Source organism: Pipistrellus kuhlii, unplaced genomic scaffold (assembly GCF_014108245.1).
Source record: "Pipistrellus kuhlii isolate mPipKuh1 unplaced genomic scaffold, mPipKuh1.p scaffold_m20_p_3, whole genome shotgun sequence".
NCBI classification, from domain to species: Eukaryota; Metazoa; Chordata; class Mammalia; order Chiroptera; family Vespertilionidae; genus Pipistrellus; species Pipistrellus kuhlii.
In genome coordinates this window covers 152,274,031-152,287,028 of record NW_023425529.1, presented here as the reverse complement: position 1 = coordinate 152,287,028, position 12,998 = coordinate 152,274,031, and the positions used below count along the sequence as shown (strand labels likewise).

At 43.4% G+C, this 12,998-nt stretch overlaps 1 protein-coding gene across 3 annotated transcripts in view; it reads left to right on the top strand.

Moving 5' to 3' along the window:
* TMTC4 (transmembrane O-mannosyltransferase targeting cadherins 4) overlaps positions 1-12,998 on the top strand; it is a 60,139-nt gene that overhangs the window by 21,302 nt on the left and 25,839 nt on the right. For all 3 annotated transcript variants that reach the window (XM_045588770.1, XM_045588769.1, XM_045588771.1), the window contains exons 6-7: positions 8,012-8,109; positions 12,820-12,912. In XM_045588770.1, coding sequence (XP_045444726.1) covers positions 8,012-8,109; positions 12,820-12,912 — 191 coding nt within the window. The remainder of the gene's footprint in view (positions 1-8,011; positions 8,110-12,819; positions 12,913-12,998) is intronic.

Sequence of the window (12,998 nt, the reverse complement as noted above, 5' to 3'; positions counted from 1 at the left end):
CAAAGCCAGGGCCAGAGGGAAGCCAGCCCGGTCCCAGGTGCCTGTTGGTGGCCAGAGGAAGCTGCCTGGGTCCTGGGTGCCGGAGGGAAGCTGGTGCCGGTAGCTGGGGGAAGGAAGGCCTACTCTTGCATGAAGTTTTTGTGCATCGGGCCTCTAGTTATTTTATAATTGGCTGTTTGTACCTTTTCACTACCTTCATCCCCCCCCATCCCCCACCCCACCTCTGGCAGCTACTACTCTGTTCTCTCTCTGAGTTTGGTGTGTGTGTGTTTTTAGACCCCCTCATAAAGGTGAGATCATACAGTATTTGTTTTTCTCTGTCTGACTTATTTCAGTTAGCATAATGCCTTCAAGGTCTGTTGTGTTGCAAATGACAAGATTTCCTTTTTATATTTCTTCGTGCACATGTGCCACATTTTCTTCATGCGTGGGTCTGTCAGTGGACACTTAGATTATTTTCCATATCTTGACGATTGTAAATAATGCTGCGGTGAACATGGTGCATTTGTCGTCTCGAGATAGTGATTTTGTTTCCTTCGGGTAAATACCATGAAGTGCAATTGCTGGATCATATATAATAGTAATTCATTTTATATATTACTCATTTTTTCCATTTACTCTATTAAATTTCTTGATACTAATGGACATTGGGTGTGTATATTTTCATCTGGACTTGGGGATATCTCAAACAATAGTCACACATTTTTATTTTTTCCCATCGAGTCAGTGTGGACTGTAAAAAACACCGGGGGGAGGAGGGGATAAATACGTAATGTCGTGGCAATGAGGAATCTTTGGGTCAGTTGCTCGTGTTGTCCACGTGTTTGCCAGTGTTCCACTGGGACCCACAGCTCTTCTGAGGTGGAAGTTCAGCCCAGCATTGATGGAATACAAATACTAATGCTATTTATGACTTAAATTTATGTTTAAAGTGACCTGGGCTTTGTTCTTCTTGGATCTGAACATGAATTCAAAGAAAGGTCTAACATTAGTTGCATATAAACTTGAAGTTCAAGAAAGGTTTTTGCAGAGAAACAGATTTAATATTTTTTATAAGGAAACAAAATATTGAGTACTCTGGAATTAATGGTGGAACTAGTTCAAAAGCTCTTTCAGAGGTTGTATATTTTTTTGATAACCTCATTAGCTCTCTTTATAGATGCGATGTCTGTATTATAAACCTTGGGACAATTTTTAACTGCCTGAGTTTAACAACAAACCATTCTATACTAATCTCTAGAATCCTGGGGTTTTTATAAAATGAAAAATGTCTACACACATAACATTTGTCTGCCCTTTTCTGGGTGTGTGCTTAAATTGAGTATCTCTAAACAAGATCTTTTGAAACAGAATCCTTTTTCAAAAAGAAGTTTCCTTATAAAGGAAGCATACATTTTCTCATAAAAAGGAAAAACTCTAAGTCAGATGAAGTCGATGCTGCACTAGTTACTATTTCTTTTTTCTTTCTTTTTTTTTTTAGTTACTATTTCTGAATACCCAAAACAAAAAGTATTATTCTTATGATATGACATATTTTCAATATTTTTTAAAATTTTCTATTAAGGTATTATATGTGTACATATCTTACCATTGCCCCCCCCCACCCCACTCCCATACATGCCTCACCCCCAGAGTTTTGCGTCCATTGGTTATGCTTCTATGCATGCACACAAGTCTTTCCGGTTGATCTCTTATCTCCCCCACCTCTCCCTAGCCTGCCCGCTGTAATATTTTCAATATTTATCTCTCTCTTAAAATCTCATACTTTGGATCAGGAACATAATCTCTCTGCACAATAAACTTGCTAGAATGACCAAAACAATTTTTCAAAATTGATACCTTAAAATACATGTTTCATGGAAGTGAGAACTATGAAGATAAATTTAATCAGTCTCACTTATAGTGGAGAGGAGGGAATCTTTTTTTGGGGGGGTGGGACTCAGCAATGAATTTGCTACATAACTACCCTGTTTCCCCAAAAATAATTTTTTCTCCCAAAGTTGCACTAGGTCTTATTTTCAGGGGATGTCTTATCTTTCCATGCGCTAGGTCTTATTTTTGGAGGATATCTTATTTTCGGGGAAACACGGTAGATCAGCTATTTTAAGTTCTAATCCATTTGTAAAAGACCAAATCTTAAATCTCAGTTGTTTTAAATTCTTAAACTTGATTTGCTATGTTGCTCTCCTTATCATAGTTCAGGCAGCTGAAGCAGAATAACTCTAACTCTTGAGCTATCATTTCCTCATATTTTTGTTCTGATTTAAGACATCTCTCTTTTTTTGACTTAGAATCGTGCTAGCTTTTAAAAAAGAAAACAATAGGTCAATTGAGTAAGTCACATAGGGTAGGCCTCTTGTTTTTGGATTTGGAGTCCTTGCCAACTGAATTGTGACAGCAGTATTCATGTATATTCTCTTGGCCCTCATGTTCCTTTGGTTTCTGCGTGTCTCGATTTCCCCAGAATGGCCCTGTAGTGTAACACGGCAGTGTCTGACTTCTTTCATTCTCTGGGGGAAGCACAGCTTAGTTGGCTCCAACTTTTGGACAGAGAATCTGATTCTCATTGTGTCGCTCTGGCAAAGGGACTCGGGGCCACCTGTCAGGGTGGCGTGGTTCCCACACGCAACACGACGTGCCAGTTTCAGGGCGGCAGAGATGCCAGGCATTGAGTGGTGAAGAGGGGAGCTGGTATAATGCAGTGCTTTTTCCGAAAGATCTTCCCACTGGAACAGAGTGCCAAATCCGAGGCACGTGCTTCATTAAATGGATCACATCTGTTGGCTCTTGTGGGTGTTAGCACTGACAAGTATCTTTCCATTAGGGAGTGCATTTTTGTGTCCCCGCCCCCCGCCCCGTGCTCCCAGCACTCCATTTACCTAAGTGGTTGAATTATCTTAGATGGTAGAGACCTATACAGAAATAAGGAAAATGTTTTCTAGGCCTATCTCTATTGAATTCTGGATCATAAACTATTGATGTTTCCCATGCTGCATGATTATCTTAGAGCAAGTTGTCTTCTTAAGTGATGGGAGATGTCTCGTGGTGGAAAAAGAGCTTGTGGGGTTTTTTTCTCTTCTCCTGGGCACTTAAAATGTAGCAGACTGAATGGAGGTGAGATGGAGAATGCTGTCGAGCAATGCACCAACCAGTTAGAATTCCCTATTTGGGGGAGATTTATTTTAATAAAAATATTCATAAATGTAACTACTACTGGACACCACATCTGCCTCTCAGGATTTATTTTTACTATTTTTTACAGTTACTTCCAAATTTAAAATTAAAATAGTCTATTTTTCTTATGCCTTTTTAATATTCCTTATCTAATTTTTTAATTGATTTTTTTAAAAAGAATCACACAGTAAAGAACTTTTCATTGTGAAGAGTTTCAAAGACTAAATTAAAAGTGGAAAGACTTGACTTTGGGCTGTATTTGTTTACATTAAATAAATTAACTTTTTTATATTAAATTACCAAAACGTTAAATTGCTTAACAAATATAGTTAAATAAGACTTCTGGTACACATGGAAATAAGTGAAAGCACTGATTGGACAGATATTTATTGAGTGCCAACTATACACAAGGTAGCCTACCACTATCTGTTTCAATTGTTTTATTAAAATGCTCAAGTTTGGAAATAAGTTTGGTTTGCATTAGTCACGAAATAAGAACATAGTCACAAAAAAATAGAGTCCAAATTCATCAAGATTATGCTGTATATTGGCAATTAGTCACCTTGTGTATTAGCATTCGTCACTTTGACAAAAACTCAAACAGAATCTTAATTTGGGGACATCCCTGGGTAAAACGATACCACAGCAGGTTGTATTGCCAGAAGCCTATTGGGCTGGGTGGTCCCCAAACCCAGGACCAGCTCCTGAGCAGACTGTTTAATCTTTATGTGCCCTTTCTTGTTCACCACCTCACTGGAAACACTTGCCATGGGTTATGCACATCCCTGCCACACATCTGGAAAGAGACCCTTTTGACTTATATAACATAGTTGATAAATATTACTTACGTTTCCAGTTCAGATTCTGGAAAAACTGAAGTGCATGCGAATGCTTAGTCTTACGACTCCTGATAAAATACCAAATGGCTAATCTGGGGGGAAAAGACTTGGATTCAAATAGGCAAAATCATTTCTCATTGCCTGTTTTCAAAGGCAGGCTTGGTATACAGACATAGCCTTGTGCCAGCCATTCCATCTCTGAGCTGGGTCTTTGGTCATGTGATATAGACAGTGCTGTGCAGTAGAAAGGCATGAGCCATACATGTAATTTAAAAGTTTGTGCTAGTCACATTATCAAAAGAAATAGGTGAGATGAATTTGAACAGTACATTTTATTTAGCCCAATGACTGATTTCAGCATGACATCAGTTTAAAAGTTTTATGAAATATCTTACGGTCTTTTTTATACTGAACTGTTCAGTATCAGGTGAGTGTTTTACAGCTAAAACACGTCAGTAGTAACCGGGTGAATTTCAGGCGCTCATTAATGCTTCTGGGCAGCGCTGGTCTAAGTGGTTTTCTGACTGTGAAGCCACCACTGGTTTATAACTGATCACTGAAATTCTGTCTTTGATCTGATAGTGTCACTGTTGAGATGCGACCTCAATATTTAATAATCACTGAAATTGAAGAAACATCCAGAAAGTGACAGTTGTCTGCATATTTTCACTCTAAGGAAGAATATGCTAACAGCCAAAAGCTTAGAAAACGAAATGAGCTGTTACCATACAAAGTTAATGCCCACCCATCTAGCTCCACATTACTGAGGGGAAGGCCAGGTGGCCCCCTGCTGGAAGCTTTATGGAAAGGAGTCCAGCATTTCCATCGCTGCAAAAACCTCAGAGAAGCACTACTCCAGCTTTGACTTACCATGTTGTGGTTTTGTGATCTGTGGGCTTATTGCCCCTTTTGGTAGATAGTGAACAGTTATGTCAGTCGTGGACCGCTTGTTGCCTTGTCAGGGGCAGGCAAGGCTTTAGCTCAACCAGGATCACCTGGAGGCCTGGTTAAAAGGCCAGTTTCTGACTCTGCAGATCTGGGTGGGGCCTGGGAGTCTGTTTCGAACAGGATCCAAGGGCAGGTCCATGGACCACACGCTGTGAGGAGCACTGATTTAGGGCGAAGGTCTCATTTCTTTTCCCGTCTCCAGGACATTTGTCAAAATCTGAGATGTTTTGTTTGTCACAGCTGAAGGCTGCGAATGTTACTGGCATCTAATGGGGAGAACTAGGGGTCCTACTAAGCATCCTGCAATGCACAGGGTAGCCCAGCCCACACAAGGAATTAACCGGCCCAAATAGTAGTGCTGAGGTTGGAAGACCCCTGTCTTGGGGAAAATGAAGAAAATCAAGTATTGATAATAAACTGTGTAAGGAACGTAGGGATAGGTTATGGTAAGGGCAATGTAGGATGCTGCAGCTGATGTAGGTTTCAACCAGGGGCATTAAGGTAGGTAAAACAGATGCTGTTCTCAGGGGCACCAGACATGCACACAGTAGACCCATTTGCTATTTTAACTTTGGAGTAAGACTGGTGAATTGAGAAAGGACGCTACCTGGGAGGGCATGGGTGGGGTTTCATGGCGTTAAGTGACATTTGACAGCTCTATAAAATGGCTTGGGTTTTGTCAGGGGCATTGTAGCCAAGGAGAACTGGTCATGGGGGCCCCAAAAAGCTGGAGAGGTGATATGGCCAGATCACAAAGCCTTAAATGTTATTATCCTCAGGACGGTCACCTTCATCCAGGAGGCAGTAGGATAAAGGCTCAAAACCAGAGTGTTCATTGTGGTTTAGGAGACAGTGGAATCCAAGTGAATGAGGCTTTGCTGCTGGTCCGTTGGCCTTGGGGAGAGCCTTCAACGTACCTCAGCTATCCTAGTCCAATAACATTGTTTTCTGTTATATCTATCCTGCCTCTTTGTACATGAAGCCTGGAAATTTTATATACAGAGATTCCGAAGAAAAGATGGAACGTTCAGAAAACGTTAGCGCATGCATCCTTTCTGCTTGGTTCCCGAATGTCTCCTGCTCCTGGAGCCTGTTTGTGAATGAGAACATTTCTCAATGAGCCCACGGGGCCTCCAGCCTCCTGCCAGTGCCCGAGTGGGTGTTGGTCACAGGAGGGTTAGTCCTGCTCACAATTCGCTTAGCTGGTGGAGACATTAGAATGTGTGTGGCTCGGAGGCCCTCCCACTCCAGAGCCCGTGGCTGTTCCTGACAGGAAGTCTGGGGATCCGTTAGGACTTCCATCCCCTGGCTTTGTCTCTTGGGTCTTAAACATTCACAGGACTTTTCATATCACTTCAGTCAGAATCTATACCATGACACACACCCATGCCAAATACACTTGGGTTGGTTTTAGTCTCTCTCTTCTCTCTCTCCTTCCTTCTTCCCTCTCTCCCCAAACACTTAAGTGTTGGTTTCATGACCCAGCAGTTTAATGAAAACCAAAGTGCATCTTTTCACTGCATGATGAGCTGGGCACATCTTTCTGACCAGGTGATGAGCAGCTGCGGCCGGAACCACAGCCTCCCTGGGACCCCAGGCGGGTTTACTGATTCGTGTGCAGCCAACGTATATTGAATGCTTTTTGTGGCCCCACTCTATACCACGTGGCTTTTTTTTTTTTTTTAGATGTGTGGTTTTTTAATGCATGCACACAGTAAAGAAAATTCTAAAGATAAGAAAATGTTATGTATACTATGAGAAGACTTCCTCCCGACCCAAATTTTCCTACTTAAAATTATTCAGAAACCAATATAGTTGGTTTCTTGTGTGTTTTCCAGAGATATGTTTTGCATTTGCAAGCATATTTATGTAATTTTTAGCATGGGTGTCCAGATATTTCTATCTAAAATTTCCCTCTCAAACGAGGAATATATAATGTTAACTGCATTTTCTAGGTGATGTCACTGAGACGGTGAGTATAAGTAACTTGCTCTGGGTCCCATAGTAGGTACAGAGCTGGAATTCAGACCAGGAGCTCTGGTTTTAGGCAAAACTAAACCAAGATTCACGGACACACAGGCAAGCTAATCTCGTCCTCCCCGCAGGCTCATTTTGCCCCACCTCAACTCTGTGTCTTTTTAGATGTTTGTTCACCATCTGTCTGGATGAGGAGGTGAAGGCCACAGCAAGGAAGAACAGAGTTGAATACCACCTTTTTCCTCTCCTCTCCTCCTGCTCAGCTCTGGCCTCAGATTGCAGATACCACCCACCAAGCAGTGTCTGGCCAGGCACCCCCTCTTCAAAGGCAATTTAGGGACCAGGAGTTACTACTCAAGCTCAGCTCCACTCACGCTTCCTACGGCAGCCTTCGCATGTCTGGCGATGTTTTGTCTTCCTGGTGATGCCTGAGTCCCCATGCCGGATGGCAGCCCAGGCTGGCCTGTGCCTTTATCGGGCCCCGGGTGTGAGGCGGGTGCCAGCCCTCAGTCCGTGGTCCTGCATTGTCGCAGGTCTGAGCCATTCCACACTCTGAATGCTCGGAGCCCAGGCTACCATCACAGCCGCAACAGAGACTCAGAGCTGCTCAGGCATTCCTATCACTCCTGCCTTTGTGACAGCAGCTATGACTGCTGAGGCCCTTATGCAACCAGGTGCTGTGCTTCCGCTCTCGGTGGGAGTTCTCAACATAACCTGTTGTCGGAATGGCCTATTAGGTGATCCGTAGGTTGGGGAGAAAGAGCTTACCCCATGGGGACTGTTAGATGAGAGTCTTTGTGGCCAGGGCTTTGTTACAATGCCTCCCAAAGGCTCTGGGCACCTGCTAGGGTTCCCCTTGAGAGGGGACGTGTGTACATTTAGAGGGTGTCATCTCATCAGGAATTCAGGGGCCTCACACACTCAGCGACAAAGAAATGCTGTCAGAGACCAAACTCCGGTTTTTAAATGGTGGTGATATGAGGTGCATGCTTCGAATTTTTTGTTCCTAGAGTGCTAATAGAATTGAGCTGGGTTGTATGATTTCTATGTTTGTCATTTCTCTGAATCGGCAGGTAACAAGGACGGTACCCATTCTACATCCTGGGTGTTGCTGAGCATCCTTCTGGGCGCGGTGGCCATGCTGTGCAAAGAGCAGGGGATCACTGTGCTGGTAAGACCTGCTCTGAACGCACCCTCCCCCCTCCTGTAGAGGCAGAGCAAGCCGGCCCTGCCTGTGTGACCTCCTCTATTGCACCCCATTGCCAGCTACAGTGGTAGACATTTCTGGATCAATTACTTGTGCTCTCACAATCTTGGTGTTGCATTTGGGCCGTGGTCGGCAAATTGCGGCTGTCGAGCCACATGTGGCTCTTTGGCCCTTTGAGTGTGGCTCTTCCACAGAATACCATGGCCTGGGTGAGTCTATTTTGAAGATGTGGCGATAGAAGAAGTTTAAGTTTAAAAAATTTGGCTCTCAATTTGGTGATCATTAGCAATTGCTGGGAATGAAGAGTGGGAGGTCCTTAAAGAGTGGTGATTAGCCAAAACCAGTTTGGCTCAGTGGATAGAGCGTCGGCTTGGGAACTGAAAGGTCCTGGGTTCGATTCCGGTCAAGGGCATGTACCTTGGTTGTGGGCACATCCCCAGTAGGGGGTGTGCAAGAGGCAGCTGATCGATGATTCTCTCTCATCGATGTTTCTAACTCTCTATCTCTCTCTCTTCCTTTTTGTATAAAATCAATAAAATATATTTTTTTTAAAAGAGTGGTGATTAGTCCTCTTGGAGAGTCCCATAGAGAAAGGTGGGTTTTCTTGGGTGCTCTCATATTTGGGCAGTCCTAAATGCAACAGAGGGCTGACCCCATTAGTGTTTCTGGTCCTGGTTAAAGAAGTACTGAGTTCAGATCATGTTATATTTGGCTTCCACTGGAAATGTGAAAGGAGAGAAGAGGACTTTTTTCTAATGATTGATTAATTTTTTACAGTGTGGAAGGGAGAGGGATAGAGAGTTAGAAACATCAATGAGAGAGAAACATCGATCAGCTGCTTCCTGCACACCCCCCACTGGGGATGTGCCTGCAACCAAGGTACATGCCCTTGACCGGAATTGAACCTGGGACCCTTCAATCCACAGATCAACGCTCCATCCTCTGAGCCAAACCAGTTAGAGTGAGGAGAGGGCCTTTGAGGAGGAGAGGCATGCACCTCCGATAGCTGATTTGAATTGAAGCTCCTGGGAGGGAGAGACCTTGAAATCTACTTCCTCTTTTTCTCTATTCTAGCCAGTGTTCTGCCTTACATTATTAGAGGGAAATCTAGAAATTAGAGATGTGAGCAGAGGTAGAGAAATGGAAAACAAAGGTGTGGGGTATGAATGGCCCATGTAGGAATACCTTGGGGAAGGAAGGGCAGTCAGCGCTACATGGGGTTTGACACAAGTCAAGGAAAGATCAGTGGTTTTATTGGACTTGGTCCATAATGTTAAGGTTAGCTATCTACTGTACAAGATGGTGTAAAAGGAATTACTGTGACAAGATCCTTGAATTTCAGGAGTTACTTTTTAAAAGTTTGCGCTAAGCCAGGGTTTCTCAAATGCTATTATTGACATTTAGGGCTGGATCTTTTTTCCTTTTTTTGTCTTTTTATTATTAATATATGTGTGTGTGTATATATATGTGTGTGTGTGTGTATGTTTGATATTTATAATAGTAAAAGCGTAATATGTTAATTAGAACAGACAGCCGAACAACCTTTGGACAACCTTCCGGATGAAATCGGGACTGCGAGGGCCGAGCCCCCTGCACAAATTTCATGCATCGGGCCTCTAGTGAGGGTGTGTGTGTGTGTGTTTATTGATTTCAGAGAAGGGAAAGGGAGAAAGAGAGAAATATCAATGATGAGAAATAATCATTGATCTGCTGCCTCCTGCACACCCCCTATTGGGAATCAAGCCTGCAACCAGGGCATGTGCCCTGACCGGGAATGGAACCATGACTCCTGGTTCATAGATTGATTCTCAACCACTGAGTCACACCAGCCTGGCATGGGCTGGATCTTTTTTTTTTTGTTTTGTTTTGTTAACCCTCACCCAAGGATATTTTCCCATCGATTTTGAGAAAGAGTGGAAGGGAGGGGGAGAGACAGAGAGAGAAAGAGAGACATTGATGTGAGAGATACATCAATTAGTTGCCTCCTGCATGCACCCGACCAGGGCCAGGGAATCAAACCTACAACCAAGGTACATGCTCTTGACCAGAATCAAACTCATGACCCTTCAGTCTGCAGGCTAACACTCTATCCACTGAGCCAAACCAGCCAGGGCTAGATCTCTTGTCTTCTGGAGGCCTATCCTGTGCTCTGTAGGATGTTTAGCAGCATGCCTGGCCTCTAGTAGGACTCCCTCAAATGTAACAACCGAAAATGTCTCCCAACATAGTCACACATCCCCTGAGAGGCAAAATCATCCTCTTGGGAACCACCGCTCTGCACCCATACTCCTCCGGGTGTTTGAAGCGCAGTGGCATCAGCATCACCTGGGACTTTCTAGAAATGTAGGTTTCAAACCCCACACCAGGACTGCTGCGTCAGAATCTCCACTTAGCAGGGACCCACGGTGATTCCTGTTGACGTTTGAATTTATGTGAAAAAGGACACGGTGAAATTCAGCTGTTTTCAAAAATTCGATAAGAACGTGAACATTTTGCCGAAACCGGTTTGGCTCAGTGGATAGAGCGTTGGCCTGTGGACTCAAGGGTCCCAGGTTCTATTCCGGTCAAGGGCATGTACTTTGGTTTCGGGCACATCCCCAGTGGGAAGTGTGCCAGGAGGCAGCTGATCAGTGTTTTTCTCTCATCGATGTTTCTAACTATCTCCCTTCCTCTCTGTAAAAAATCAATAAAAATATAAATAAATAAATAAAAACGACCATGGACATTTTGAGGGTATGGACATTTTGAGGGTGTGGACATTTTGAGGGCACATTTAAGTGGGAAGGAGGAGGGAGGGCCAGACTTGTGCTTGGCTCAGTGCTCCTGACAGCCAGGCCCCGTCCCCCGTGGTGACTGTCCTACAGCTCACAGGCAGAAGCACAGACTGTGTGAAAAGACAGTGGCGGCAGCCGCTCCACAGGGAGCTCTGCCTCCTGGAAAACGGTTCACACCCGTGCAGAAATGGTCTCCTGTGACCCACTAAATCATGTGTCGCTTGGGTGAACGAAATCAGGAAATCAGGGTTCTTGAAACGATTAATCCAGCGCTGGCCCATGTATTGGATAATGAAAGGCTCCCAGCATTTCTGGGAGAGGGCTAAGTAGGAATGTCATCCTTGCTCGGAAAACCATGAATCACCACTGGCTTCTGATGATGTATGATCTTTGCCACTAAGCCCCATATTAGAAGGCCACAAGTCATTTAGGGGCGGTGTTGTCCAAATGCACCAGGTATATTCTGACCACTTTATCTTGAGTGGGCAGAGTTCTGCCTGGGAAGTCCATTGCAGTGCAGACAGTAGATTTCCTGGTCAGGGCACATACCTAGGTTGCGAATTCAATCCCCCGGCTGGATGTGTGTGGGAGGCAACTAATCTATCTATCTATCTATCTATCTATCTAACTAACTCTTTCCCTTTGTTCCCCACTTCCCCTCTCTCTAAAATCAGTAAAATATATCCTTGGGTGAGGATTACAGAAAATAAGAAGTATAGCAAGCTGGTGGACATTTAGGAGTCTGAAGCTAAGGGATCTCCAACAGCCCATCACAGACCCTTGTGCACCTTGTGCATGTTCTGCTCCTGCTTCTGCTGCCCTTGCTGAAGTTGTCAGCTCCTGGGGTTCCTGGGGTTCCTGAGATGTCTTTACTTATGTGGCTGGGTTTCTGAGGTTGATGGCTGCCTTTGTCTTCTTAGGCATAATAACTGCCCACATAACCACTCTGTTATGTCAATTAACCTGTTAACCAAGCGGGACCTATACATACGTCAAATGTAAACAATATCGGGAATGGGTAGGACGTATGAATATGTCCTTGAAATATATGTTGCGCCCCGAGAGGGACGGTATATATTTTTTGTAATTTTTTTTTAAATATTTTATTTATTTTTTACAGAGAGGAAGGAAAGGGGAGGGATAGAGAGTTAGAAATATTGATGAGAGGAGAGAGAAACATTGATCAGCTGCCTCTTGCACACCCCCCACTGGGGATGTGCCAGTAACCAAGGTATGTGCCCTTGACCGAAATCGAACCCGGGACCTTTAGGTCCAAAGGCCGACGCTCTATCCACTGAGCCAAACCGGTTTCGGCTATTTTTTGTAATCTTTATCATTGTTTGTAAAATTTATAATTTTTTAATTCGACGTGTCCATTTTTTTTTGTCGGTATTCTTTTCTATTTTTTTTTGTAATTTTGTATTTTCCCTTGTGCTTTATATATATGAATAAACGAAAAAATATATATTTCATTTATTTTTATTAAGTATAAATAAATAAAAAATAATATGAAATTACGTCCTCCTGGCGTGACGTACTGACACGTCCTAGTGAAAGAGTACGCGGCCCGTTACAGGTTGTGTCATTAAAAAGGGAACTTCCCGGATAACAGGAAAAGGAGGGAAGGAACAACCTTTGAGGAGGTCCAAATTTCTAAGTTATCCCAAATCTTACAGTATTCCAACATGCCGACTATGAAATTATGACTAACAGGTATTTATTAGCTAATAAATTTGACATATTACTATGAACTAATTTTGTAGGAACAATGGTTGTTTTTCCAAGAGCTGATCCACTCTATTCCTCACCTAGATGTAACAATATAATCACGCAGTATATAATTGCTACCTAATCAAAGTTAGGCACTCACATCCTTGATTGCCTTGTTTTGCCTCCTCAGGGCTTAAATGCGGTCTTTGACATCTTGGTGATCGGCAAATTAAACGTCCTGGAAATCGTCCAGAAGGCACTACACAAGGACAAGTCATTAGAAGTGAGTGTGTACTTTTTGTCTCCAGCCCAGACACGGAAAATGTCAAGTACCAGCTGATTTAAAATGCCATTTTCAAAGTCCTTCCT